The 24289-nt window shown below is 46.4% G+C and overlaps 1 protein-coding gene across 3 annotated transcripts; it reads right to left on the reverse strand.

Annotated features, from left to right (window-relative positions):
• Positions 1 to 1399: 1399 nt before the first annotated feature.
• Positions 1400 to 24270, reverse strand: VPS52 (VPS52 subunit of GARP complex). Of its 3 annotated transcripts, XM_003923134.4 has the most exons (20): positions 23905 to 24270; positions 22860 to 22944; positions 22660 to 22712; positions 22406 to 22481; positions 22153 to 22220; positions 21676 to 21851; positions 21163 to 21313; positions 20775 to 20875; positions 20530 to 20662; positions 20347 to 20404; positions 19877 to 20010; positions 19253 to 19408; positions 17423 to 17541; positions 17022 to 17145; positions 16652 to 16747; positions 16411 to 16518; positions 16122 to 16187; positions 2925 to 3036; positions 2578 to 2696; positions 1400 to 2098 (listed from the first exon to the last, which is right to left on the reverse strand). In XM_003923134.4, the coding sequence occupies exons 1-20, from the start codon at positions 23992 to 23994 to the stop codon at positions 1952 to 1954; spliced, it is 2172 nt and encodes a 723-aa protein (XP_003923183.1). In that variant the 5' UTR covers positions 23995 to 24270; the 3' UTR covers positions 1400 to 1951. The 3 variants fall into 3 exon arrangements, with proteins under 3 accessions (XP_003923183.1, XP_074254010.1, XP_074254009.1); XM_074397909.1 differs by lacking the exons at positions 22660 to 22712; positions 23905 to 24270 and having other exon boundaries at positions 22860 to 22878; XM_074397908.1 differs by lacking the exons at positions 22660 to 22712; positions 22860 to 22944; positions 23905 to 24270 and having other exon boundaries at positions 22153 to 22223; positions 22404 to 22418.
• Between the last annotated feature and the right edge of the window lie 19 nt (positions 24271 to 24289).

Raw genomic sequence — 24289 nt, forward strand, 5'->3', positions numbered from 1 at the left:
CCCGTCCTTGCGCTGAGGCCGAAGTCAGGTCAAGTGCCAGAACATCTAGATTCCCCAAGAGTGACACCCGGGAGTGGGTGGGTTAGGAACGAGTAGCGGGAAGGGAAGGTGGAGGAGAAGAGGATTCCCGGGGCCGGCGTCTGGGGTGAGCTCGCGGCCCCTCAGAGCCTGGCACACAGCCGCCTGGCATCCGACAGGGAACGCATCCGACGGCGAGTCGGGAGGGGCAAACCCGGAAGAACGCGGAGGCGGTGAGCTGGGCAGGGGCGAGGTCACTTAAGGACGCGGCTCTGGCCCCGCCCCCAAGGCACTCCGGGCCAATCAGAAAGTGCTCATTCCCCAAACCTCTCCCCTTGGACTCGCCCTCCTTTGCATTTCGGTCTCAGGCGTAAACAAGTTCAAAGCCACTAGGCCAAAGCGCTGAGATACGGTTCCCCAAGCCAATGAGGGAGCGGCTCTCGGAAATGGGGCGGAACCCTGAAAAGGCAAAAGCTGGAGAGCCCGCCCCGTTCTGCCTTGCCTGCCCCCTCCCGCGTCCGCCAATTAGGAGAGCCGAGCCGCGCTCTCTCTCTGCCTCAGGATGCTGCAGCCTCCCTCTCCGTGATGGGTGTGCTCGGCAGTCACAGACCAACCTAGCGGGCTGGACGCCCCCCATCCGTAGGGCCTAAGCGAGGAGTGGCATCCCCTTTCTTTCCACCACTCTCCAGGGACCTGGGGACGCAATGTTTACAGCTTGGGGGTGAAGACAGGAAACATCCCAAATTACCGTTTTTCCTTAACTGCGCTTCTCCTCTTAGGCCTTAAAGGGGTCATCGTGTCTCTCCAGCTTAGAGCCTAAGTTCAAATGAAGCTAAGACGCAAATTACCATTTTTCCTTAACTGCGCTTCTCCTCTTATGCCTTAAAGGGGCCATCGTGGCTCTCCAGTCTAGAGCCTAAGTTCAAATGAAGCGTAAGACGAGGGCAGCAGGAAGGCTCCAAGTCAAACAGAAATAGATGAGATGATAAATTTCGCCTGGTCTATCCCTGCTCCAACGGTGTGGGTGTGGGTTGGGTGGTGCAGCCCTCGAGCAAGGGGCTGTGACAGCCACAATCAGAGAAGCTGAGGAGCTGCTACAGAGGGAGAGGAGGCAATTCCAGAGTCAGCTTGGGCTTGTCCCAAGGGAGCTCTCAGGACAGTGTCTGGGGCTGTGGCCTGGTTCTCAGCCCTTGCAGCATCTGCCATTTTAACCAGGGGTCACCTTCCTCCTCTGGCCTGGAAGTAGCTAGAAGTTAAAGGTTACACTCACCAGAAGGAAGGAAGCCCAGGAAGTAGTCAGAAAGGAAAGGTGGCTTTAGAGAAGAGATGGGGCCACCTGAAGGCCTTCAGGAGGACAGAGAAAATAAATGGGAGAAGAGTGTTATGTGATATTAAATATTTATTTTCTGCAGACTGTCTTGGGAGTAATTCTTGAGCCAGGAGGGGAGGGGTTAGTGTTCAAATTGCTGAGACCTTAGGTCAAAAAGCTACAGAAATCACTTTGAATAAAACAATGACTTAGAGGCAGTCACCCCTTGCCAGCAATTCTGAGTTGAGGCTTCATGCCTCAGAACACAGTGACAAGAGTTGAGTGAACCAGAGATTGAGACAGTGGTTTTTGCAGGGGAAGAGCGAGCTTGGGTGTATGGGAGCAGAGGAGGAGGGTGACAGACTGGGGAAATGATAAAGGCCATTTTGGAAGCCCACAGGGAAGTGGTCTTGGGAAACCTGAAGATGCTGGGAGACTCAGAAGGCCAAGGGGAACCAGCGTATCCTGTTGAGCAAGGTGCTGGGAGGGAAGGCAGGTAAGCCATGTAAAAGGCCTGGGAGGCAAGGGGAAAACTGGAAGGGGGACCCCAGGTGAAGAAGGGTATGGAATAGGGTGCAGAAGTCCATGGAGATGACTGGCAGATCTCAGGGCGGTTTCCGCACATCAGAAGTTGGGTTTATGCTTCTTGAGCTCTACCATAAGGTGGTGAATGTTGATGAGCTCTGCCCGGGCAGGAAGGGCTCGGAGCTGCGGCTGGGACAGCACCCGGTGGAAGCGATGATAAAGCTGGATCAGCTGGGTCAGTGCTCCCTGGTCAAAGAAAGTCATTGAGGGATCAGACTGTAAAGTGGTGCTGACAGTGATTATTAAGAATCGGTTTAGGCAGCTGGGCACGGTGGCTCACATTTGTAATCTCAGCACTTTGGGAGGCCAAGGTGGGCGGATCACGAGGTCAGGACTTTGAGACCAGCCTGGCCAACACAGTGAAACCCTGTCTCTACTAAAAATACAAAAATTAGCTGGGCGTGGTGGCAGGTGCCTGCAATACCAACTACTCAGGAGACTGAGGCAGGACAATGGCTTGAACCCGGGAGGCGGGGGTTGCAGTGAGCTGAGACTGTGCCACTGCACACACACACACAAAATCAGGTTAGGGCTCAACCAGAACTTTGGGCACCGCTAGTAGCTGAAGACTAAGGGTCACTTAGATGATGCTAAGCCCAGCAAGAAGATGCAAGAAAACAATAAATAATGGGGGATGTGAGTGGGGGCTGGGACTTGTAGGTCACCTGAATGATACTGGTTCCATTTCTGAAATTGGTGAAACTCCGCATTACATCCTGACTCAGAGATTCCACCGATGATTTCCAGGAACTACCAAAGCCACGGATCAGCTGAGTTACCCGGGCTGATAGCAGGAGGAAAGGGAGTGTCAGAGAGGCATCTGGCTGGCTGACGACTGCACTACGTTCTCCCCAAGGTACAGCCCTATCCTTACCATCAAACCCCTCTTTTCTGGATTCTCTCGATCCAGTCTTTCATACTCTACACCGCCCCCCAAGTAATCTGTATCCTTTCCTTTTTCTTTTCCATTTCCCTTATCACTGATCCCACCATTACCACATTTTCCTCATACCTTCTTCCCCTCGAAGTCGCTCAGCCTGTCCACGCTCAATCAAAGCCTCAGCCTCCTTCACAAATGCCACCAGACCCCCGAAAGGCGGAGACAATAACTCTTCAATGAATTCCTGGAAAGACACAAATACATATACACAGGGGTCCTGGTGTCAGAGGATTTGCCCAGTTCTGGCATCAGACTAATGCAGATCCGTGTCAATGGCATCTTTCAGCTGCTGCAAAAGTTAAGGCAAATCCTCTGTAGAGAAAAATATCCTCAATCCTAATTTTGGCCCATACAGTTCCCCTGGTTATGATCAAGCAATGAACTTAAAGATCAGCAGACACAGAGGAAGGGAAGCTACCAAGAGAGTTAGGAGACACAATAAGCAATAGCTGCTGACCTTAGAACTATCCAATACAGGCAGCAGTTGTATGTTCTGTATGCAATGTCTAAAGTTAAGAATAGGCCGGGTGCTGTGGCTCACACCTGTAATCCCAGCACTTTGGGAAGCCGAGGCAGGCAGATCACCTGAGGTCAGTAGTTCAAGACCAGCCTGGCCAACATGGTGAAACCCCATCTCTACTGAAAAATACAAAAATGAGCCCGGCATGGTAGAGGCCACCTGTAATCCCAGCTACTTGGGAGGCTGTGGCAGGAAGAACTGCTTGAACCTGGAAGGTGGAGGTTGCAGTGAGCCAAGATTGCACCACTATGCTCCAGCCTGGGCAGTAGAGCGAGACTCCATCAAAACAAACAAACAAACAAAAAAAAACTTAAGGATGCAGACATAAAACTGACCAATTAATAAGAACTATTAGGAATGAACAGACTTAGAAAAAGGAAATTTTTTAGATATGAGAAGCCAGTTTTATAAAGTCAACAAATTAACGAGAATGATACAATGAACTAGAATTTCTTTATAACTGAAGAAAGGACTCAGAATATAGCACAGACAGGAGACAGAAAATTTTGAGATGGTAGGAGATATAGAAATCTAATTAATGGATCTAGGCACTGAAATTGATGGCTACTAACACCACAAAGAGAGCCAAGAAGACATTATGTGCTTCCACTGCACTCCAGCCTGGGCAACAAAAGCGAAACTCCGTCTCAAAAAAAAAAAAAATACATATACAGATATATATACATACCTTATATGAATCCTGATTTGAACCATAAAAATCATTTATGAAGGCTGAACACAGAGGCTCATGCCTGTAATCCCAGCATTTTGGGAGGCTGAGGTGGGTAGATCACCTGAAGTCGGGAGTTCAAGACCAGCCTGGCCAACATGATGAAACCCTGTCTTTACTAAAAATACAAAAATTAGCTAGGCATGGTGGCAGGCGCCTATAATCCCAGCTGCTCGGGAGACTGAAGCAGGAGAATAGCTTGAACCCAGGAGGTGGAGGTTGCAGTGAGCCGAGATCAGGCCATTGCATTGCAGCCTAGGGGCAACAAGAGTGAAACTCCATCTCAAAAAAAAAAAAAAATCATTTATGAAATAACTGGGGAAATCTGAATATTAGTTATTTGAAATAAGATAATTTTGTAGGTATGATAATGTATTATAGTTTTTAAAACACATTCTGTTACTAGGTGTGGTAGCACACAACTGTGGTCCCAGCTACTTAGGAGGCTGAGGTGGGAGGATCACTTGAACCCAGGTTTCTTTTTTTTTTTTTCTTTTTGTTTTTTTTTTTTGTTCTTTTTTTTTTTTCTTTTTGTTTTCTGAACCCAGGATTTCAAGGCTGCAGTGAGCTATATCATGACACTGCACTCTAGCCTAGGCAGCACAGCAAAATAATTTCAAAAAATAACTTTTTAAATAAAAAATAAAAACACATTCTGATACAGATCAAGTGATAATAATGTATAAGATTTAATTCAAAATAACTGGGGGACACAGAGAAAGATAAGCAATAGGTGTTAGTATAGATGAAACAAAACTGTCCATGAATTGGTACATATTGAATATCACTGATGGTGTCTGGGGGGTTCACTATGCTCTTTATTAGCATATTGAAATTTCCCATAATAAAAAGTTAAAGGGAGATTAAAACAAAAACCCACAAAAACGAAAAACCCGGACAATAAGACCTTGTAAGAAGAAAGTGAAACTACTATTCCATTTAAAAATAAATAAATAATATAAAAATTCGCTGGGTGTGGTGGCAAATGCCTATAACCCCAGCTATTCAGGAGGCTGATGCACAAGAATCGCCTGAACCCAGGAGGCGGAAGTTAGTGAGCCAAAATCATACCACTGCACTCCAGCCTGGGCAACAGAGCAGCAACTTGGTCTTCGAAACACACACACACACACACATATACAAACACACACACACATATACATATATATAAAAGAAAAATAATAATTGTATTTTTTCTATTCTTGCCTCAAAATCTTCACTTCTATCCACTGAGGATGTCAGATAACTAATATGAGACTAGGGAGACATGCTGCAAGAGGGATCTTTCTGTAACCAAGGCATCTTTGTGATGTGATTTTGGACAGAGATTCAATAACCACATTCAGCCTATTATAGTTGTCTAAATGCAATCTCACCCACACATGTACAGACAACAATGTAGCAGTGTGGGACATAGGGAGTGGACTGCCAGAGAAAAGTTGAGCTAACGTTGATGACCAATGCTACACACTAGTCATAAATTACATGTAGCTGTTGATCACTTGAAACAGGGCTAGTCTGAACTGAAATGTGTTGTAAGCATGATATATACATCCGATTCTGAAGACTTTATATGGGAAAAATTTTTAAGTATATCGTTACTTTTTTTTTGGAGACAGGGTCTTGCTCTGTCACCCAGGCTGGAGTGCAGTGGTATGATCACAGCTCACTACAGCCTCAACTTTCCTGGCTCTGTGATTATCCCACCTTAGCTTTCTGAGTAGCTGAAACAAACAGGCATATGCCACCAGCCCTCAGTAATTTTTATTTTTATTTTTTTGTAGAGATGGGGTTTCACCATGTTGTCCAAGCTGGTCTTGAACTCCTGGGCTTAAGTGATCCTCCCAGCCTTGGCCTGTGCTGGGATTACAGGTGTGACCCCTTGTGCTGGCGTCATTACTATTTTTTATTGATTACATGTTGAAATAATAATGTTTTAGATGTAGTGGTTTAAAAAATTATTTCATCTGTTTCTCCTTACTTTTTAATGTAGCTTCTAGAAACTTTATTTAAGTGGCTCACATTTGTGGCATGCATTATATTCCTATAGAAGTACTGGTCTGGACTTAAATGAACTTCAAGCTTTCTATCATGCAAAAGAGAACACCTTGATAGCAGAGGAGTGACCAGAGGGAAATAGTGCACTGGGCTTTAACAATCTTTCCTACATAGTGTCAAGCAGCACTGGATCAAAAAGGACCAAAAGCATTGATGGCAGCTGGCTCTCTATATCTGGCAAATCCCATGACAAATCCCACCTGCTCTCAGCAGAGACCACTGGTTAAGTGCATCTTTGTGGGTGCCTTGATCTCCTGCAATCATCCTGCCTCAACCTCCTAAGTAGCTAGGACTATAGGTGCATGCCACTACATCTGGCTAATTTTTTTTTTTTTTAAGAAATGGGGTCTCACTATGTTGCCCAGGCTGATCTCCTTGAACCCCTGGGCTCAAGAGATTCTCCCATCTCAGCCTCCCAAAATACTAGGATTACAGGTATGAGCCACTGCACTGGCAGCCAGCCTTTCAAAATCAGGAATACGAAGACTTCTCACGTATCGCCTTTCTATTCAACCTCTAAACATAATTCTGGGAGTGTTAGCCAGTAGGGTAAGAGATCAAAAACATAAGACATTAAAGACAAAAAATTAGGAAAGATTTATTTATTCCTAGTAGGACTAAACATACATACTATACCCACCTAAAAATAAATATGACAAAAGACCTACAGTGTCTTTGTGCTGAAAATTTAGAAAAGTTATCAAAAGACATTAAAAGACTATCTTAAAAATTGGAGAGGGAGGCCACGTGGGGTGGCTTACATCTATAATCCCAGCATAGTGAGACACTACAAAAAATTAAAATTTTAAATTTTATAGTCTCTACAGAAATTTTTTTTAAAAAGCCAAGTGTGGTACTGTGTGCCTCTAGTGATAGCTACTCGCGGGAATGAGACAGGAGGAGCACTTGAGCCCAGGAGTTCAAGGCTGCAGTGAGCTATGATTGTGCCACTGCATTCCAACCTGGGTGACAGAGCAAAACCTGTCTCCAAAAAAAAAAAAAAGAAGGAAAAAAAAGGATAGAATAGTGATTATCAACAGGAAGATTTCAATATCACAAAGTATCCATTCTTCCAAATGAATCTATAGACAATGTAATTCTAATCAAAATCCTTAAAGTTTTTTTTTTTTTTTTTGAGACGGAGTTTCGCTCTTGTTACCCAGGCTGGAGTGCAATGGTGCGATCTCGGCTCACTGCAACCTCCGCCTCCGGGGTTCAAGCAATTCTCCTGCCTCAGCCTCCTGAGTAGCTGGGATTACAGGCACGTGCCACCATGCCCAGCTAATTTTTTGTATTTTTAGTAGAGATGGGGTTTCACCATGTTGACCAGGATGGTCTCGATCTCTTGACCTCGTGATCCACCTGCCTCGGCCTCCCAAAGTGCTGGGATTACAGTCTTGAGCCACCGCGCCCGGCCAAGACTTTTTAAAATGTGAAAACTTTTGGAGACCAGCCTGGCCAACATGGTGAAACCCCATCTCTACCAAAAACACAAAAATTAGCTAGGCATAGTGGTACATGCCTATAATCCTAGCTACTCAGGAGGCTGAGGTGGGAGAATCACTTGAACCTGGGAGGCAGAGGTTGCAGTGAGCTGAGATCATGGCCCTGCACTCCAGCCTAGGTGACAGAGAAAGAATCTGTCTCAAAAAAAAAGGAAAGGATTTTCTATAATGGTTCTGGGCCAACTATCCACATAAAAAAAGGGAATAATTCTTACCTCACATCATACACAAAAATTAATTCCAAGTAAATTTCAGACTTAAAGGTAACAAAAAAATTGTATATATATTTGTTTCTCTTTTTTTTTTTTTTTTTTTTTTTTTGAGACAGGGTCTCATTCTGTTCCCCAGGCTGGAGTGCAGTAGCGCAAACAGGGCTCACTGCAGCCTCAACTGCCCAGGCTCAAGCAATCCTCCCACCTCAGCTACCTGGGTAGCAGAGACTGCAGGTGTGTGCCACTATGCCTGGCTAATTTTTTTTAAATTTTTTGTAGAAACAAGGTTTCACTATATTGCCTAGACTGGTCTCGAACTCCTGGGTTCAAGTGATCCTCCTGCCTCAGTCTCCCAAAGTGCTGGGATTATAGGTGTGAGCCACCGCACCTGGTCAGAATTCTACAATATTAAGAAGAAAATGTAGCACAATATTTTTCTGGCTTTGGAATAATAAGAAAATTCTTAAACAAGACAAAAATAACCAGGCGTGGTGGATCATGCCTGTAAGCCCAGCACTTTGGGAGGCTGATGCGGGACAATCACTTGAGGCTAGGAGTTTGAGATCACCCTGGACAACATAGTGAGACTCTGTCACTACAAAACAACAATGATAAAAATAAAAATTAGCTGGGCATGTGGCACACACCTGTAGTCCCAGTTACTTGGGAGGCTGAAGCAGAAGGGTTGCTTGAGCCCAGGAGGTTGAGGCTACAGTGAGACATGATCATACTACTGCATTCCAGCTTAGGTGACAGAGCAAGACTATTACTAAAAACAAACAAAGACAAAAATATAAAGGACTGATAAATTCCATCATATTAAAATTACAAATTTATTTCATCAAAAAGCAACATTAAAAAAGACAAAAATGAGGTACAAGGATCTCTTGAGCCCAGGAGTCTAAGACCAACCTGGGCAACATAGCAAGACCCTTATCTTACCAAAAAAAAAAACAGTAGGGCCAGGCACGGTGGCTCATACCTGTAATCCCAGCACTTTGGGAGGCCGAGGCAGGCGGATCACCTGAGGTCAGGATGAGTTCAAGACTTGCCAGACCAATATGGTGAAACCCAGTCTCTCTTAAAAAAAAGTAAAAAGAGGCCGGGCGCGGTGGCTCAAGCCTGTAATCCCAGCACTTTGGGAGGCTGAGGTGGGTGGATCACGAGGTCAAGAGATCGAGACCATCCTGGTCAACATGGTGAAACCCCGTCTCTACTAAAAATATGAAAAATTAGCTGGGCATGGTGGCGCCTGCCTGTAATCCCAGCTACTCAGGAGGCTGAGGCAGGAGAATTGCCTGAACCCAGGAGGTGGAGGTTGCAGTGAGCCGAGATCGCGCCATTGTACTCCAGCCTAGGTAACAAAAGCAAAACCCCGTATCAAAAAAAAATAAATAAATAAAAGTAAAAAGATACATTCTGTATCCTATATAATCAATAAGGTTAGTATGTAGACGATACAAAGAACTCTTATAAATCAAAAAGCACTAAGAGATTTATTTTTTTTCTTTATTTTTTGAAACAGAGTCATGCTCTGTAACCGAGGCTGGAGTGCAGTGGCACAGTCTTGTCTCACTGCAAACTCCGCCTCCTAGGTTCAGCCCCACTGAGGAGCTGTATTTCTAGTAGAGACAAGGTTTCACTATGCTGGCCAGGCTGGTCTCAAATTCCTGGCCTCAAGTGATCCGTCCGCCTCAGCCTCCCAAAGTGTTGGGATTACAGGCATGAGCCACCATAACCAGCCACAACCCAATTTTTAAAAGGTCATGTCATTAAAATTACAAATTTATTTCATCAGACATTTTACAAAAAAAAAAAAATTGTACAGTTACTAAACATTTGAAATGATGCTCAATGTCATTACTAATCAGGAAATTACAAATAAAGACCCACTGAAATACAGGTTGAGTATCCCTAATCCAGTAATCTGAAATCCAAAATGCTCCAAAATCTGGAAGTTTTTGAGTATCAACATGAGGCTCAAAGGTAACTCTTTGGAGCATTTCGGATTTCAGATTTTCAGACTGCAGGCGCTAACCAGTAAAAATAATGCAAGTAGGCTGGGCGCGGTGGCTCAAGCCTGTAATCCCAGCACTTTGGGAGGCCGAGGCGGGTGGATCACGAGGTCGAGAGATCGAGACCATCCTGGTCAACATGGTGAAACCCCGTCTCTACTAAAAATACAAAAAACTAGCTGGGCATGGTAGCGCATGCCTGTAATCCCAGCTACTCAGGAGGCTGAGGCAGGAGAATTGCCTGAGCCCAGGAGGCAGAGGTTGCGGTGAGCCGAGATCGCGCCATTGCACTCCAGCCTGGGTAACAAGAGCAAAACTCCGTCTCAAAAAAAAAAAGAAATAATAATAATAATAATAATAATAATGCAAGTAATCCAAAACCTGAAAAAAAATCAAAATCTGAAACACTTCTGATCCCAAGCATCTTTTAGCAGCATCCCTGGTCTCAAAAAACAGAAAGAAAAAAAAATGGCAAAGGTCTGATAATACCACATGTTGAAATAACACAATGGCAAAGGTCTGATAATACCACACGGAGAAAATGTGGCTCAATAGGAATTCTTACATATTGCTAGTAAGAAGTAACTACTTCGGAAAACAATTTAGCATTGTCTCATAAAGACTAACACTGCATATCTTCTAAGCAGCTAGACTACTGTGCTAGGTTTATACCCAAAAGAAACTTTTGGTGAAGATAATCAATATCTATATGTGCTAAAAGACATGAATATTCATAAAACAATGCTCACAGAAGCAAGAAACTGGAAACAATCCATTTATAGAATCTGTTTGATCACACAAGTCACATATGGCAATTAAAAAGAAGGAGCTATACCTATATGCAATGACATGACAATATTAGCAAAATTATGCCTGAAAAGAATCCTGTGATTCTGGGGTTTTTTGTTTTGTTGTGCTGTTTGAGACAGGGTCTTGCTCTGTTGCCTAGGGTGGACTACAATAGCATTATCATAGCTCGCTGTAACCTCGAACTTGTGGATTTCAAGTGGTCCTCTCCCCTTTGCCTCCCAAATAGCTAGGATTACAAGTGCACACCACCATGCCTGGCTTTTTTTTTTTTTTTTTGCCTCATCTCATCAGTGTTTATATCATTAAAAAAATAAAATAGCCCACTGCAGTGGTTTGTTTGTTTGTTTGTTTTTGTTTTGTTTTTTTTGAGCCGGAGTTTTGCTCTTGTTACCCAGGCTGGAGTGCAATGGCGCGATCTCGGCTCACTGCAACCTCCACCTCCTGGGTTCAGGCAATTCTCCTGTCTCAGCCTCCTGAGTAGCTGGGATTACAGGCACGCACAACCATGCCCAGCTAATTTTTTGTATTTTTAGTAGAGACGGGGTTTCACTATGTTGACCAGGATGGTCTCGATCTCTTGACCTTGTGATCCACCCGCCTCGGCCTCCCAAAGTGCTGGGATTACAGGCTTGAGCCACCGCGCCCGGCTTGTTTGTTTGTTTTTGAGATAGAGTCTTACTCTGTTGCCCGGACTGGAGTGCAGTGGCGCAATCTCAGCTCTCTGCAACCTCAGCTCACTGCTGCAACCTCCACCTCCTGGGTTCAGGCGATTCTCCTGCCTCAGCCTCCCAAGTAGCTGGGATTACAGGCATCTACCACCATGCCTGGCTAATTTTTTGTATTTTAGTAGAGACGGGGTTTCACCATGTTAGCCAGGATCATCTTGATCTCCTCACCTCAGGTGATCTGCCTGCCTCAGCCTCCCAAAGTGCTGGGATTACAGGCACGAGCCACCGCACCTGGCCTGTTTTGTTTTTAATGATGTAAACACCCAGGAACACAACACACAATCCAAGAAGTAGCATATTGGCAGAAGTTACCATCAAACTATGAAATCCTCCTCAAACTATCCCCGTGCCTCATGCACAGCCGCTCGTTGATCTAAATGTTGCGTTTTTGTGCTCTTGCTTTGTCCCCCCTTTTTTGTGCATGTTCTTGCTTTTAAAAGTACAGCAATATATATACCAAAACAAAAATTCATTCTGTTTTTCAGTGTCATTAAACACAGAATCTGGGCCGGGCACAGTGGCTCATGCCGAGGCAAGTGGATCACCTAAGGTCAGGAGTTTAAGATCAGCCTGGCCAACATGGTGAAACCCCATTGTCGGTAACCCCCAACATGGGCAACGAGGAAGGAGAGCTGTGCAAACCCCAGGCATAATTAGTGCCGGAAGAATATCTTGGTTTATAGTGTTATTACTCAGCTATTTCCTTTATATAATCCTTTATATATAATCATATATTATAGAATTAGTGCCTGAAGTATAACTTACTGCTTACATATATCTAGCTTATATAATCATACTTAATACTTATATCTAGCATACTTAGTTCCAAATACTCTTTCTATATAATCATACAGGTATTGTAGTCAGAGCTGTCCCAACACATTTAGTGCTGATTTATAGAATCCTTCTATATAACCATATAGTAGTGTGTAGTAGGAGGAATGCCTAGAGCAGTCACAGAACAGAAGCAGTATATGGGAAATAACCAGACCAGGACAAGAACCAAAGACCCAGGCGGTGGCATCCCTGCCTGAAAGAGCATATGCTGTATGGCAGGCTTGGAGCAAGAGCCTCTCCTCCTGAAAAAGGAATTGTAGTACCTTGCATCTAGTTCCTGTGGAAAGTAGGCCTCAGGCCTGAGATCCTGCAAAAAACAGAGGGAGAAGAACCCCCCTGGTGTGACCAGCCACAGCAGTTATACACCCTGTCAAGTCTTTTCTCGATTCTGTGCTAGCTCAAATCGTCCTCCCATAAATGTCTTAGAGAAGAGCACAAGTCTGTCAGCTCCCACTGCATTGGCTTACAGTATTCTTCTATTATAAATCCTTTGAAATCTCCAGCCCCCAGATAAGAAGTGTTACGTATGACACCTGGTGCACACAGCCTACATCCTGGCTTCAGTGACCTAATGGGGGTGGACCCCTTTTCTGTACACGACCCTCTAATACTGCACATGGCACAGCCCCCTACTGCGCATGGCCCACCTCTCTGCCCAGGTGACATAATGGGGTGGCCTCCTCGCTTGTTACTCACATGATTATGTATGCCCTATGACTAAGCCTATAGATGACGACCTCACTTAGGACTCTTCTCCCTGCTTGTACCTAATAGATACAGATGCTTCTGGATGTTTGGGGCCTTGCTTGTCTCTACTCATAGGTGGTGTGGCCCCCCCGCCGAGTCCAGCTGCTCTTCTCCAGTTTTTCAGTGTCCTGTCTCTTTACTTCTCGGATCTTGCACCTCAGCACAGCATAAGGGACACCCCACAACCCTGTGGGGCTGACAGCCCTACATCCCATTTCTACTAAAAATACAAAAATTAGCTGGGCATATTGTCACATGCCTGTAGTCCTGGCTACTCAGGAGGCTGAGGCAAGAGTACTGCTTAACCTGGGAGGCAGAGGTTGCAGTGAGCCAAGATCGTGGTTGCTGCACTCCAATGTGGGAGACAGAGCAAGACTCTGTCTCTCAAAAAAAAAAAAAAAAGCCGGGCGCAGTGGCTCAAGCCTGTAATCCCAGCACTTTGGGAGGCCGAGACGGGTGGATCACAAGGTCAAGAGATAGAGACCATCCTGGTCAACATGGTGAAACCCCGTCTCTACTAAAAATACAAAAAATTAGCTGGGCATGGTGGCGCGTGCCTGTAATCCCAGCTACTCAGGAGGCTGAGGCAGGAGAATTGCCTGAACCCAGGAGGCGGAGGTTGCGGTGAGCCGAGATCGCGCCATTGCACTCCAGTCTGGGTAACGAGAGCGAAACTCAGTCTCAAAAAAAAAAAAAAGAATCATAAGATTTTTCACTTGAAGCCTGGAATTCAAGACAGCCTGGGCAACATGGCAAGACATTGTCTCTACAAAATTAAAAAATTAGCCAGCACACACCTAGAGTAAACTCATTTTTGATAAAAGCACACACCTAGAGTAAACTGATTTTTGATACACTGGGGAAAAGATAGTCTCCTGGCCAGGCATGGTGGCTCACACCTGTAATCCCAGTACTTTGGGAGGCCGAGGCAGGAGGATCACTTGAAGTCAGGAGTTCAAGAGCACCCTGGCCAACATGGTGAAACCTCATCTCTACTAAATATACAAAATTAGCTGGGCATGGTGGCAGGCACCTGTAATCCCACTATTCAGGAGGCTGAGGCAGGAAAATTGCTTGAACCCAGGAGGTGGAGGTTGCAGTGAGCCAACACCACAGTGCTGCACTCCAGCCTGGGCAACAGAGCAAGACTCTGTCTCAAAAAAAGAAAGAAAGAAAAGATAGTCGCTTCAATAAATGATGCTGGGAAAACTGGCTATCCATTATGCAGAAAAATGAAACTATACCCCTATTATACTAAACCAAATCAAAGGATTAAATCTAAGACCTCAAATGATGAAACTACTACAAGAAAACAGTGGGGAAAATCTCCAAGATACTGGTCTGGGCAAAAATGTCTTGAGCACAAACCTCACAAGCACAGGCAACCAAAGCAAAAATGGCCAAATGGGATCACATGACGTTAAAAAGCTTCTGCACAGCTAAGGAAACTACAAAGTGAAGAGACAACTAATATTTGCAAACTACCCATCTGCCAAGGGATTAATAACTGGAATATATAAGGAGCTCAAACAACTCTACATGACAAAGTCTAATAATCCTATTTAAAAATGGGCAGAAGATTTGAATAGGCATTTCTCAAAAGACCCCAAATGGCAAACACACATATATAAAAAGGGGCTCACCATCACTATCATCAGAGAAATGCAAATCAAAACTACAGTCAGATCTCATCTCACCCCAGTCAGAATGGCTTTTATCCAAAAGACAGACAATAACAATGCTGGCGAGGATGTGAAGAAAAGGGAACCCTTATACACTGTTGGTGGGAATGTAAATTAGTAAAGCACTATGGAGAACAGTTTGGAGGTTGCTCAAAAATCTAAAAGTAGGGCTACCACACCATCCAGCAATCCAACTGCTGGGTAGATACCCAAAAGAAAGGAAATCAGTACACTGAAGAGGTATCTGCACTACATGTTTGTTGCAGTACTGTTCACAGTAGCTAAGATTTGAAAGCAACCTAACTGTCCATCAACAGATGAATGGGTAAAGTGTGGGATGTATACACAATGGAGTACTATCTAGCCATAAAAATGAATGAGACCCAGTCATTTGCAACAACATGAATAGAATTGGAGTTTATAGTAGGTGAAATAAGCTAGGCACAGAAAGACAAACATCACCTGTTCTCACTTATTTGTGGGATCTAAAAATCAAAACAATTGAACTCATGTACGAAGAGAGTAGAAGGATGGCTACTAGAGGCTGGGAAGGCTAGTAGAGGGCTAGGGAGGAGGTGGGGATGGTTAATGAGTACAAACAAAAGTAGAAAGAATGACTGGGCATGGTGGCTTATGCCTGCAATCCTAGCAGTTTGGGAGGCTGAGGAGAGTAGATCACGAGGTCAGGAGTTCAAGACCAGCCTGGCCAACATGGTGAAACCCCATCTCTACTAAAGATACAAAAAAATTAGCGGGGTGTGGTGGTGCACGCCTGTAATCTCAGCTACTCAGGAGGCTGAGGCAGGAGAGTCCCTTGAACCCGGGAGGCAGAGGTTGCAGTGAGCCAAGATCGTAGCATTGCACTCCAGCCTGGGCAACAGGGCTAGACTCCGTCTCAAAAATAAAAATAAAACCTACTATTTGATAGCACAACAGGTTGACTATAGTCAATTATAACTTAATTGTACATTTTAAAATAACTTAGAGTATCATTGGATTGTTTATAACACAAAAGATAAATGCTTGAGGGGATGGATAACGAAAAAAAAAAAATTCATTCTAAAAATAAAACATTAGCCAGGCATGGTGGCTCATACCTGTGGTCCCAGCTATCCAGGGGGCTAAGGTAGGAGGATCGCTCAAGCCCAGGCGGTTGAGGCTGCAGTGAGCCATGTTCGTGCCACTGCACTTCAGCCTGGGTGACAGAGCGAGACCCTGCCTCAAAAAAAAAAAAAAAAAAATCCAAAGACAAAATAAAATGGACCAATAATGACAGAATGTCCTGAATCAAGAGTTACAGTAATTCCATATACCTGAGGTCCACTATGCCGTTCCCTACACACACACACACACACACACACACACACACACACACAGCTGAAAACAGCATACAAGGCTGTCCCTTCCCTTTTCCCCACACCCTACCTGTGTCCGAGCATTGAGCAGCTGCTGGAAGCTCTCAACCTCTTTGCTGTCATCTGCGGCCCGCTCCTAAGGGAAGACAAAGGGAAAGGTCAAGTTTGGAGAAAGCAGTTCTTCACTTCAGAATGTCCCCTTCATTCCACCCGTACTGTACTACACCAGACACTGCGCCGGACTCCAAGAGTAAAACACTGAACAAGACAGGGTATCATCTCTGCCCTCACAGAGCTAAGAGCAGTGGGAGAAACCAAAGTTTCTGGGTAGGAAGACAAGGAAGAGGAGCAACTATTACCATCAGCACACCCAGCATCATGTCATAGTTGTTGATCAGAAACACGAGCTGCTCCTTCCTTGAGGAGAACTCAGCTGCCACTCGGAGGACAAAATTCTCCACCTCCACCTGAAAAGGCAGAGAGGAGAGGAAGAGGTGACACCAGATAGCAAGGTCATCTGGCCCCCATCTGGCCCCTCCTCAGGCTCCACCCACTGGCAACAACCCTGCTGCTGGGAAATCTCTCCGGTCCAACCCTCACCTGTAACTGTCCTAGCAATTGCATGGTCCTTTCATTGGGAATTGTCTGGTTGATGCTGACAAGAGCAGAGGAGAACTCTGCATAGCGGCGTGTGATCTAGGAGAGAGTGGGAAGGAAAATCACACCTTCCTCCTGATCCAACCAACACAACCTCCCAACTCCTTTGGCCAGCCCACCTCCATGTGATTTAACTCTGCCTCCAGTCCCTCCTACCCACAGTGTACCACCCACCATGAGTTTTACCACCCTTCCAGCATGCCTGCTCATAGCATGCTGTGACCCTGACACAAGTATGACCTTGGCCAACCCACACAATGAAACTTAGAGCCCTGCCTTTCAAGAACCCTTTGTTACCCTTGCCCTCCCTCACATAGTGGGGCCGAGTATCCAACCCCCCAAGGCGCTGAGGGTCAGTGCTTCGGACGCTCTGGACATTCATCTCCAGGATCAGCTCAAACCGTGGCCATAGCAAGGCAAGCACCTGTTCCCAGTACCTGTGGACTTAATCAGAATCAGAGGTCAGCTGGCAAAGAATGTGGGAGAGGGATGGGAGGGAATGGGGCATCATTCAGTTCAATGCTCAACAGCCAGCTGTAGAGGGCGGTGGTTGGAGAAATGTGAGTCCAAAGGCAGCAGTACTGCCTCCAGAGCAAATGAACAGGAATAAAGGTTGATGACACCATGTCAGTAGGAGTCTGAGGTCAGGGCAGAGCCATGGAAGACCAAGAGAGTTCATGGCCTGTTGGGCATCAAGGACCAGAATTCAGTAACCTGTCCAGGGCAGGAACATCCCTCTTTGCTGCAATGTTGCGGAACCGGAGAACAATGTGGATACAGAGAAACACAGCAATGGCATCATAGCAGTCAGTGAGATAGGACTCCAGGTGTTTCTGTGATTGCAGAACAAGCAGAGGTTTAAAAGAGAATGTTAGTTTGTTGTCCTTAGTGGCTGTGAACAAACACATGTGTTTCACTGGGGACGATGCACTGGGCGACAGAGAAGGGAGAGACCTAAAAGGGAAATGTCCCGTGCTTTCCTGTCCACTGCCACCCAGGTGGTCCTGCTGCCTTGCCCACCAGAATCTGTTTTTGACTTTTTTTTTTTTTTGAGACAGAGTTTTGCTCTTGTCACCCAAGCTAGAATGCAATGGCGCCAACTCAGCTCACTGCAACCTCCGCCTGCCTCCCAGGTTCAAGCAATTCTCTGGCCTCAGCCTCCTGAGTAGCTGGAATTATAGGTGCCCACCACCACGCCTGACTAATTTTTGTATTTTTAGTAGAGAGAGGATTTCTCCATTTTGGGCAGGCTGGTCTCGAACTCCTGACCTCAGATGATCCGCCTGCCTAGGCCTCCTAAAGTGCTGAGATTACAGGTGTGAGCCACTGCCCCTGGTGTATTTTAGAGACAGGTTCTTACTTTGTCACCTAGGCTGGACTGCAGTGGTACAATCACAGTTTACTGCAGCCTCAAACACCTGGGCTCAAGTGATGTTCCCACCTCAGCCTCCTGAGTAGCTGGGACCACGAGTGCACACCACCATGCCTAGTTAAGTTTTATTTTTAAAAATTTTTTTAGAGACAAGCTCTTGCCATGTTGCCTCAGCTGGTCTCGAACTCCTGGCCTCAAGCAGTCTTCTTGCCTTCGTCTCCCAAAGTGCTGGGATTACAGGCATAAGGCACTGCACCCAGCCCCACCAGGATCTATGATCACAAGCCTATCATAGCAGAGTTCAGGACTGAGGTTGGGTCAGGCGCTTGAGCACCAAGATTTAGGGGTCCCTCCATTCTCACATGCTATTGTCTGATTGTGGGTCAGCTCTAGGGGTAATCTCAGGGACCCTAAGCTCTGAGGATTTCATGGGGAGTAACACTGTAACAAGTCTAAGTAACAAGGCTAGACCTTTTGTTTTTTGTTTTTTTGAGACAGGTCTCACTCTGTCTCCCAGGCTGGAGTGCAGAGATTACTGCAGCCTTGACCTCCTGGGGTCAAGCAATCCTTCCACCTCAGCATCTCAAGTAGCTGGGACCAGAGGCACACACCAACACACACCCAGATTTTTTTTTTTTTTGAGACGGAGTTTCACTCTTGTTACCCAGGCTGGAGTGCAATGGCGCGATCTTGGCTCACCGCAACCTCCGCCTCCTGGGTTCAGGCAATTCTCCTGCCTCAGCCTCCTGAGTAGCTGGGATTACAGGCACGCGCCACCATGCCCAGCTAATTTTTTTCTATTTTTAGTAGAGACAGGGTTTCACCATGTTGACCAGGATGGTCTCGATCTCTTGACCTCGTGATCCACCCACCTCGGCCTCCCAAAGTGCTGGGATTACAGGCTTGAGTCACCGTGCCCGGCCAATTTTTTATTTTTTGTAGAGATGAAGTTGTTGCCCAGGCTGGTCTCAAACTCCTGAGCTCAGGCAATCCTACTGCCTCGGACTCCCAAAGTGCTGGGATTATGGGCATGAGCTACCACGCCCAGCCAAGGCTTAGACATTTTAGAATGAGGTGATCCTGATTTCAGTTCTACCAGTCATGACCCCACTATGCTGCTGCTGAAGACTGGGGACAAAGATATTGAACAGTACCTGAAATAGGAATCTTACCAGGGTCATGCTGAGTGTACGGCCCATGACAGCATGGAACAGGTCATGTGCAGCCGGGCCAGACACAACAAAAAATTCACGGATGAAAAGATATTCGCGGCAGGAATTGTCTAGGAGGGCGTAGTGCTGGCTGCGGAAGAGGGCCTCAAATGGATACTAGGAGAGAAGTAAAGAAAAACAGAAGGGATGGACCCCAATACTGACTTCCCATGGATATGGCTGGAAAATCAGTAAGCCTGGGTAATAAGAGCCGGACAGACCCTTCGCATCCATCTAGGTCCAGGCTGTCAAAGAGCATCCTGAATGGGCACTGAAAAGCTGAAGGAACACAGGGGTAAAAGAAGGGCCTACACCCTCTTGCTGTCGCTACTCCTGCATCCACCTCAACACCGGCCTCTGACCGTCATTCCCCTCAGCCAGTCTCTCCCCTCTGCATGCCCTTAAGTCAATGGTTCTCAGCTCTTTTCACATCACAGCAGGCTGGAGTGATTGGAGAAGCCCACTCTCAAGTCTAAGGGGATTGAGACAGGGCCTGCAGGTTGGGAAGCTTTGCCCTGAGGTCTGGTCTTCCCTCCCCTCGTGCTCAGAGTCTCCTTCATGACTGAAGCTTGTTCCTCCTCATACCCTCTGCTCTCCACGCTGGGCTGTATGAGGCACCAGGATAGGGGCCTCAAGTTCAGTCGGGGAGATGACAGAGCCACGGGTTCCTAGGGTGAAAATGGTGTTCCTGCTGCGGAGCGATGGCTTTGAGAAGAATCGTAAGATGGGTCAGAGTCAGGGAAAACAAAGAGACCATAACTGGGCCCAAAGACTATCTGCGGGGACCCCAGCCAGCCCTCTTTCCCAGTACTTGGGCCCCACTTCACCTGACATCTGTGAATGGGCTTCAGGGGGTCTCTCCCTCCCCTGCAATCATATGCAAAACTATGTATCAAAATGATGTGTATATCTTTCTAGGAAGAGAGACTGTAGGTTTCACTTTATAAAAGGTTTCAGTCCCATAGGGAAAGGTAAGGAGCAGTGCCTCGGTGGCTGGAGCTGAAAGCCGTCCCACTCTCAAGGCCTGGCATGAGGGTTCCCCAGTACTAGGATATCTTTCTTTGCCGTATCTTCCACACCCATCAGATCATCTTTCTCAGCAACTTCCTCATACTAAAAAAATAGAAAAGAGAACTGATTACCAACTCTTCCCATAGCACAGTAAAATATTCCTTGCCCAGAGATGTCCCCTCCTCCCAGTCCATGTGCCCAGGAATGCCTCTCCCTCCTGGCCTTACCTGCACCTTCATGAGCCGCCCCAGGTAAGAGCGGTAGTAAGACAGGTAGATCTTGCTCAGCGTCTCCACGTATTCATCCCTGATCTCCTTAGCTGTTGCTCGTTCATTGCCAAGCAGAAACTGATAGAAGAACCTAGAAGGGTCAAAAACATGTCAGTCTACCTGTCTGCCCAAGAAACCAGATGCCCACACTAGGCTGCTCAAAAGCTCAAAGGCCATCCCATGCAATTCCTTGGGGTGGTGACCTGTACTTCAGCAGGGCTGTCTGGGGGATCTGATAGTTGGTCATTGGTTTCCTGAAGGAATAAATCTTCTGCAGGATAAACTCTCGGATCTTCGTCACTGCCTAGATGTGGGGAACCAAACGCAGGGCATGAAGCTGCAACCCTTTTACTGTATGAGAGGAATTGGAGGAAGCAACAAATGGTAAACATAGACAGAAGGGCGGTGAATACCTCTTTGGTATTTAAGATTTTCAGGGAAACCCAGGGAGGCAAGAATGGGGCTGCCCCGAAAAGGCAGGGTGAAGTTCTTGGAGACAGGCTACAGTGAGCTCTGCCAAGGAAATCCATACTGAAGGTCTTGGGAAGGCTGCTTCTAGTAGCCTCCAGGGTATCCATCCCTACTTCCCACCTTGACCCGGAGCCGATCAAGCACGCCTCTGACGTCTGCGCAGGCCGCCGTGCCTCTAGCTTCCTGCTCTCTGACTGCGGCTGCCTTGGCATCCAGCTCCTGTAGCTGCTCCAAGAATCTGGATTCTGTCACTGGAGCCTCTAGAATTGCCCTGGGTAGCAGGAAAGGGTGGGATGAGTTATAAGGGAGACCCAGACCTCCCTAAACCAGACCTAGGCCACATTCCTTACATCCAGCCTCTGTCATGCTACCACCCTGCATTGTACCATATATCAGGACACATGTACAAAGTTTTCTATTCCTGGACTTCCCCACTACACACCTGACCCTGCATCATTCTTAATCTTAATCTTTGATGCCTAAAGCATGCCTAAAGAAATGGTTGTTAACCCAGCTACTAATTTCTAAAAATCACTTAACGTGGAGCTAGGAGACCCATGTGGTAAAGAGGGTAGGTCACCCCAGCCCATTCACCTACTATGGACATTATGACCCTTCAAACTAGTAACTCACGTGACCAGAGCAGAAGGCACCACCAGACCATCAACAAGTTCCCCAAGTTTCCCCCGAACTGCCTGGCGATTTCGAAGTCGAATGTTCATGGCTCCTGACTGTTCCTGCAGTGTCCGAATCTCAGAGCTGATGGAGCTGAGGTCACTCTGAAAAGCTCCCAACATCTGCTCCATTCGCTGTAGGGAGGGGAGAAGATGTTACTGGAGCGCTATAGAGTTGGTAGGGGATAAGTGGGCCACCAAAGCCTCTTGGTGAAGTCCTCAGTATTTATCAGCCCATGAGGGTGGCAGATGATAAACCCCATAGATTGCCAGGAAATAACATTAAATATGGCAGTAATAACAAAAAAGGCTCCTGAGGTCATCTTGAAAATGATCCTAACCTGTCCCATCTTGAGGATGATGACCTAAAAATGGCACTAGAGTCCATGATCTGGTTCAGAGTAGCTATTACGGGTCACAGGTCATAATTACTAACCTCCAGGACAGCATCACAGGCTGTGATCTGGTTGTGCAGAGATGCTATGTTCTCACTCTCTTGAATATCTGACCCACAAAAAGTCAAGGGGCCTCATGGTGAAGATGGAGATCCTCAGATTTGTAGTGCCTCTCCAATTTCTCTCTGAAGGCACAGAAACCTCAGAGATGTGGACCCCAGCTGGGCCATCTGTACCACACGCCACAAAATCCCCAGGTCAATAGCACTGCCCCTTCCCTCTGCTGGAGGATACAATCCCGAATGGATTTCTGTTCAATCTGCTGTAGCTCCAGCTCAACTTGCTTTGAATAGTGACGGAGATCTACACCCTGGGAGAACATAAAGATAACAGGTCAGGAGGAAGTCTCAGTAAAGGGACACTGTTAACAGAATCAGTGAAGGACTAAAGGGTCAGACACCAGGCTAATATAACAAAAGCAAGAGACTTGTTTTTCCTCTTGGGGGAGAGTAGATCGAAGGGCAGATTAGTATAGGGGAAAGCCTCACCGTTTTAAGAGCTTCCTTTACTAACTCATCCTCCAGATTTGCCTGAATGTGAACTGGAAATAGAAGTTTATCATAAGGGTCCGGCTCCACAGCTCCCTCTCCCCACATTGAGTATCTACACACCAATCCCTACCTTAATCCTTCCAGCCCACATGCCTCTCAGATTACAGGTACTGCACCCACCCCATGCCATCACTTACCATCCACTTCATCCAGAATGAACTCATCAGAAGTAATATCCAACTCCCCAAGTTGCAGTGGTTCCTGGAACCCAGGACCACCAGCCTAGAAAGGGATAGGTTGATGGGAGTAGGGTACGGGAAAAGACAGAAAGAAAAAATGTAATTAAATACCCCCAGTCCTTCAAGTGAGATAGAGGTGCTTTTACTGGGAGCACAGGTACTGCTTTGAAAAATTCTAAAATTCTCCCATTGTACCCACTCTCCTATTTTGTGCTGATGGGTAAGGAATGACAAGGAGTCAGATGATTCAGTAAGACAGTGGAGGTGGCCCAGCATGGTGGTGGGCTCCTTGTAGTCCCAATTACTTAGAAGCTGAGACGCGAAGATTGAGGAGGCCAGGAGTTCAAGGCCAACCACCTGGGTAACACAGGGAGACCCGTCTCAAAAAACAAAACAAAACTAAAGACAAGACAGTGGAGATGACCAAATGAGGAAAACTAGAAATTGTAGAGAATAGAGCAGAACTTGCGCTTAAATTTAGGACCCTCAGACTCCTAATATCTCAGGTGTTCTATCATACCTCTGGGGAACCCCAGACTTTCTAGAGATGTCAAAACACATAGTGTTTACCTGCGTGCCAGGTGCCATCTTACACATACTCATTCATCTGACCCTAGCAATGATGTATAAAGTAGGTTCTATCTTCCTCACCTTATAGGTGTGGGAAATGAGGGCACAGAGAAGCTGGTTAATTTGCCCAAGGGCACACAGCGTGTAAGTGGCAGAGATGGAATCAAAACCCAGGCAGTCTGGCTCCAGAGGCCATGTTCTTAACCTATATACTGTATTACTTCTTGACTCTACCCCAAAATGTGGAGAGAAGTTGAAGTTGTGCCCCAGAACATGAGTTGCAGCCACTAGGGACCTGCTCAGGGTCGGGTCTGATCACCGGGAAGGGTAAGAGGAGCCAAACAGGTAACACCAAGGGTAGAAGCCAAGTTCCCACCCTTGTGCCTAAACCCAGCCCAGGCCTTTCGGAGGAGAAACAGCTCCGCGCTCTCACCAGCGGGCCCTCTTCCTCCTCCATATCTGAGGTTCCGGCCCGCAATACCAGTTCCCTGGCAGCTGCAGCCATGGTCGCAGCGGCGGCCATTCCCCGCAGCCTCACTTCCGGCCACTGTCAGTCCCGGCAAGTCCGTTCCCTTGAGTGGAGTACAAGTCCCAGAGGGTCTTCCTCAGAGCGAAGTCCTTCCCAGACGTTTGAGTTAAATTGTTTGACTCCAGGGGTTCCCTTTCAGCTCTAACCACTTCACCCAACTGCAAATGAAAACAGGGAAATCTAAAGCACAAACTAGCTCCGGAACCTTCGCTGCTCTCACACCCATGAACCTTACGAACTGTAAAGAAAGGCTGTACCGGAAGTTATGGTACCTAAGCCATACTCTCGT

The sequence above is a fragment of the Saimiri boliviensis genome, chromosome 4 (assembly GCF_048565385.1).
Source record: "Saimiri boliviensis isolate mSaiBol1 chromosome 4, mSaiBol1.pri, whole genome shotgun sequence".
NCBI classification, from domain to species: domain Eukaryota; kingdom Metazoa; phylum Chordata; class Mammalia; order Primates; family Cebidae; genus Saimiri; species Saimiri boliviensis.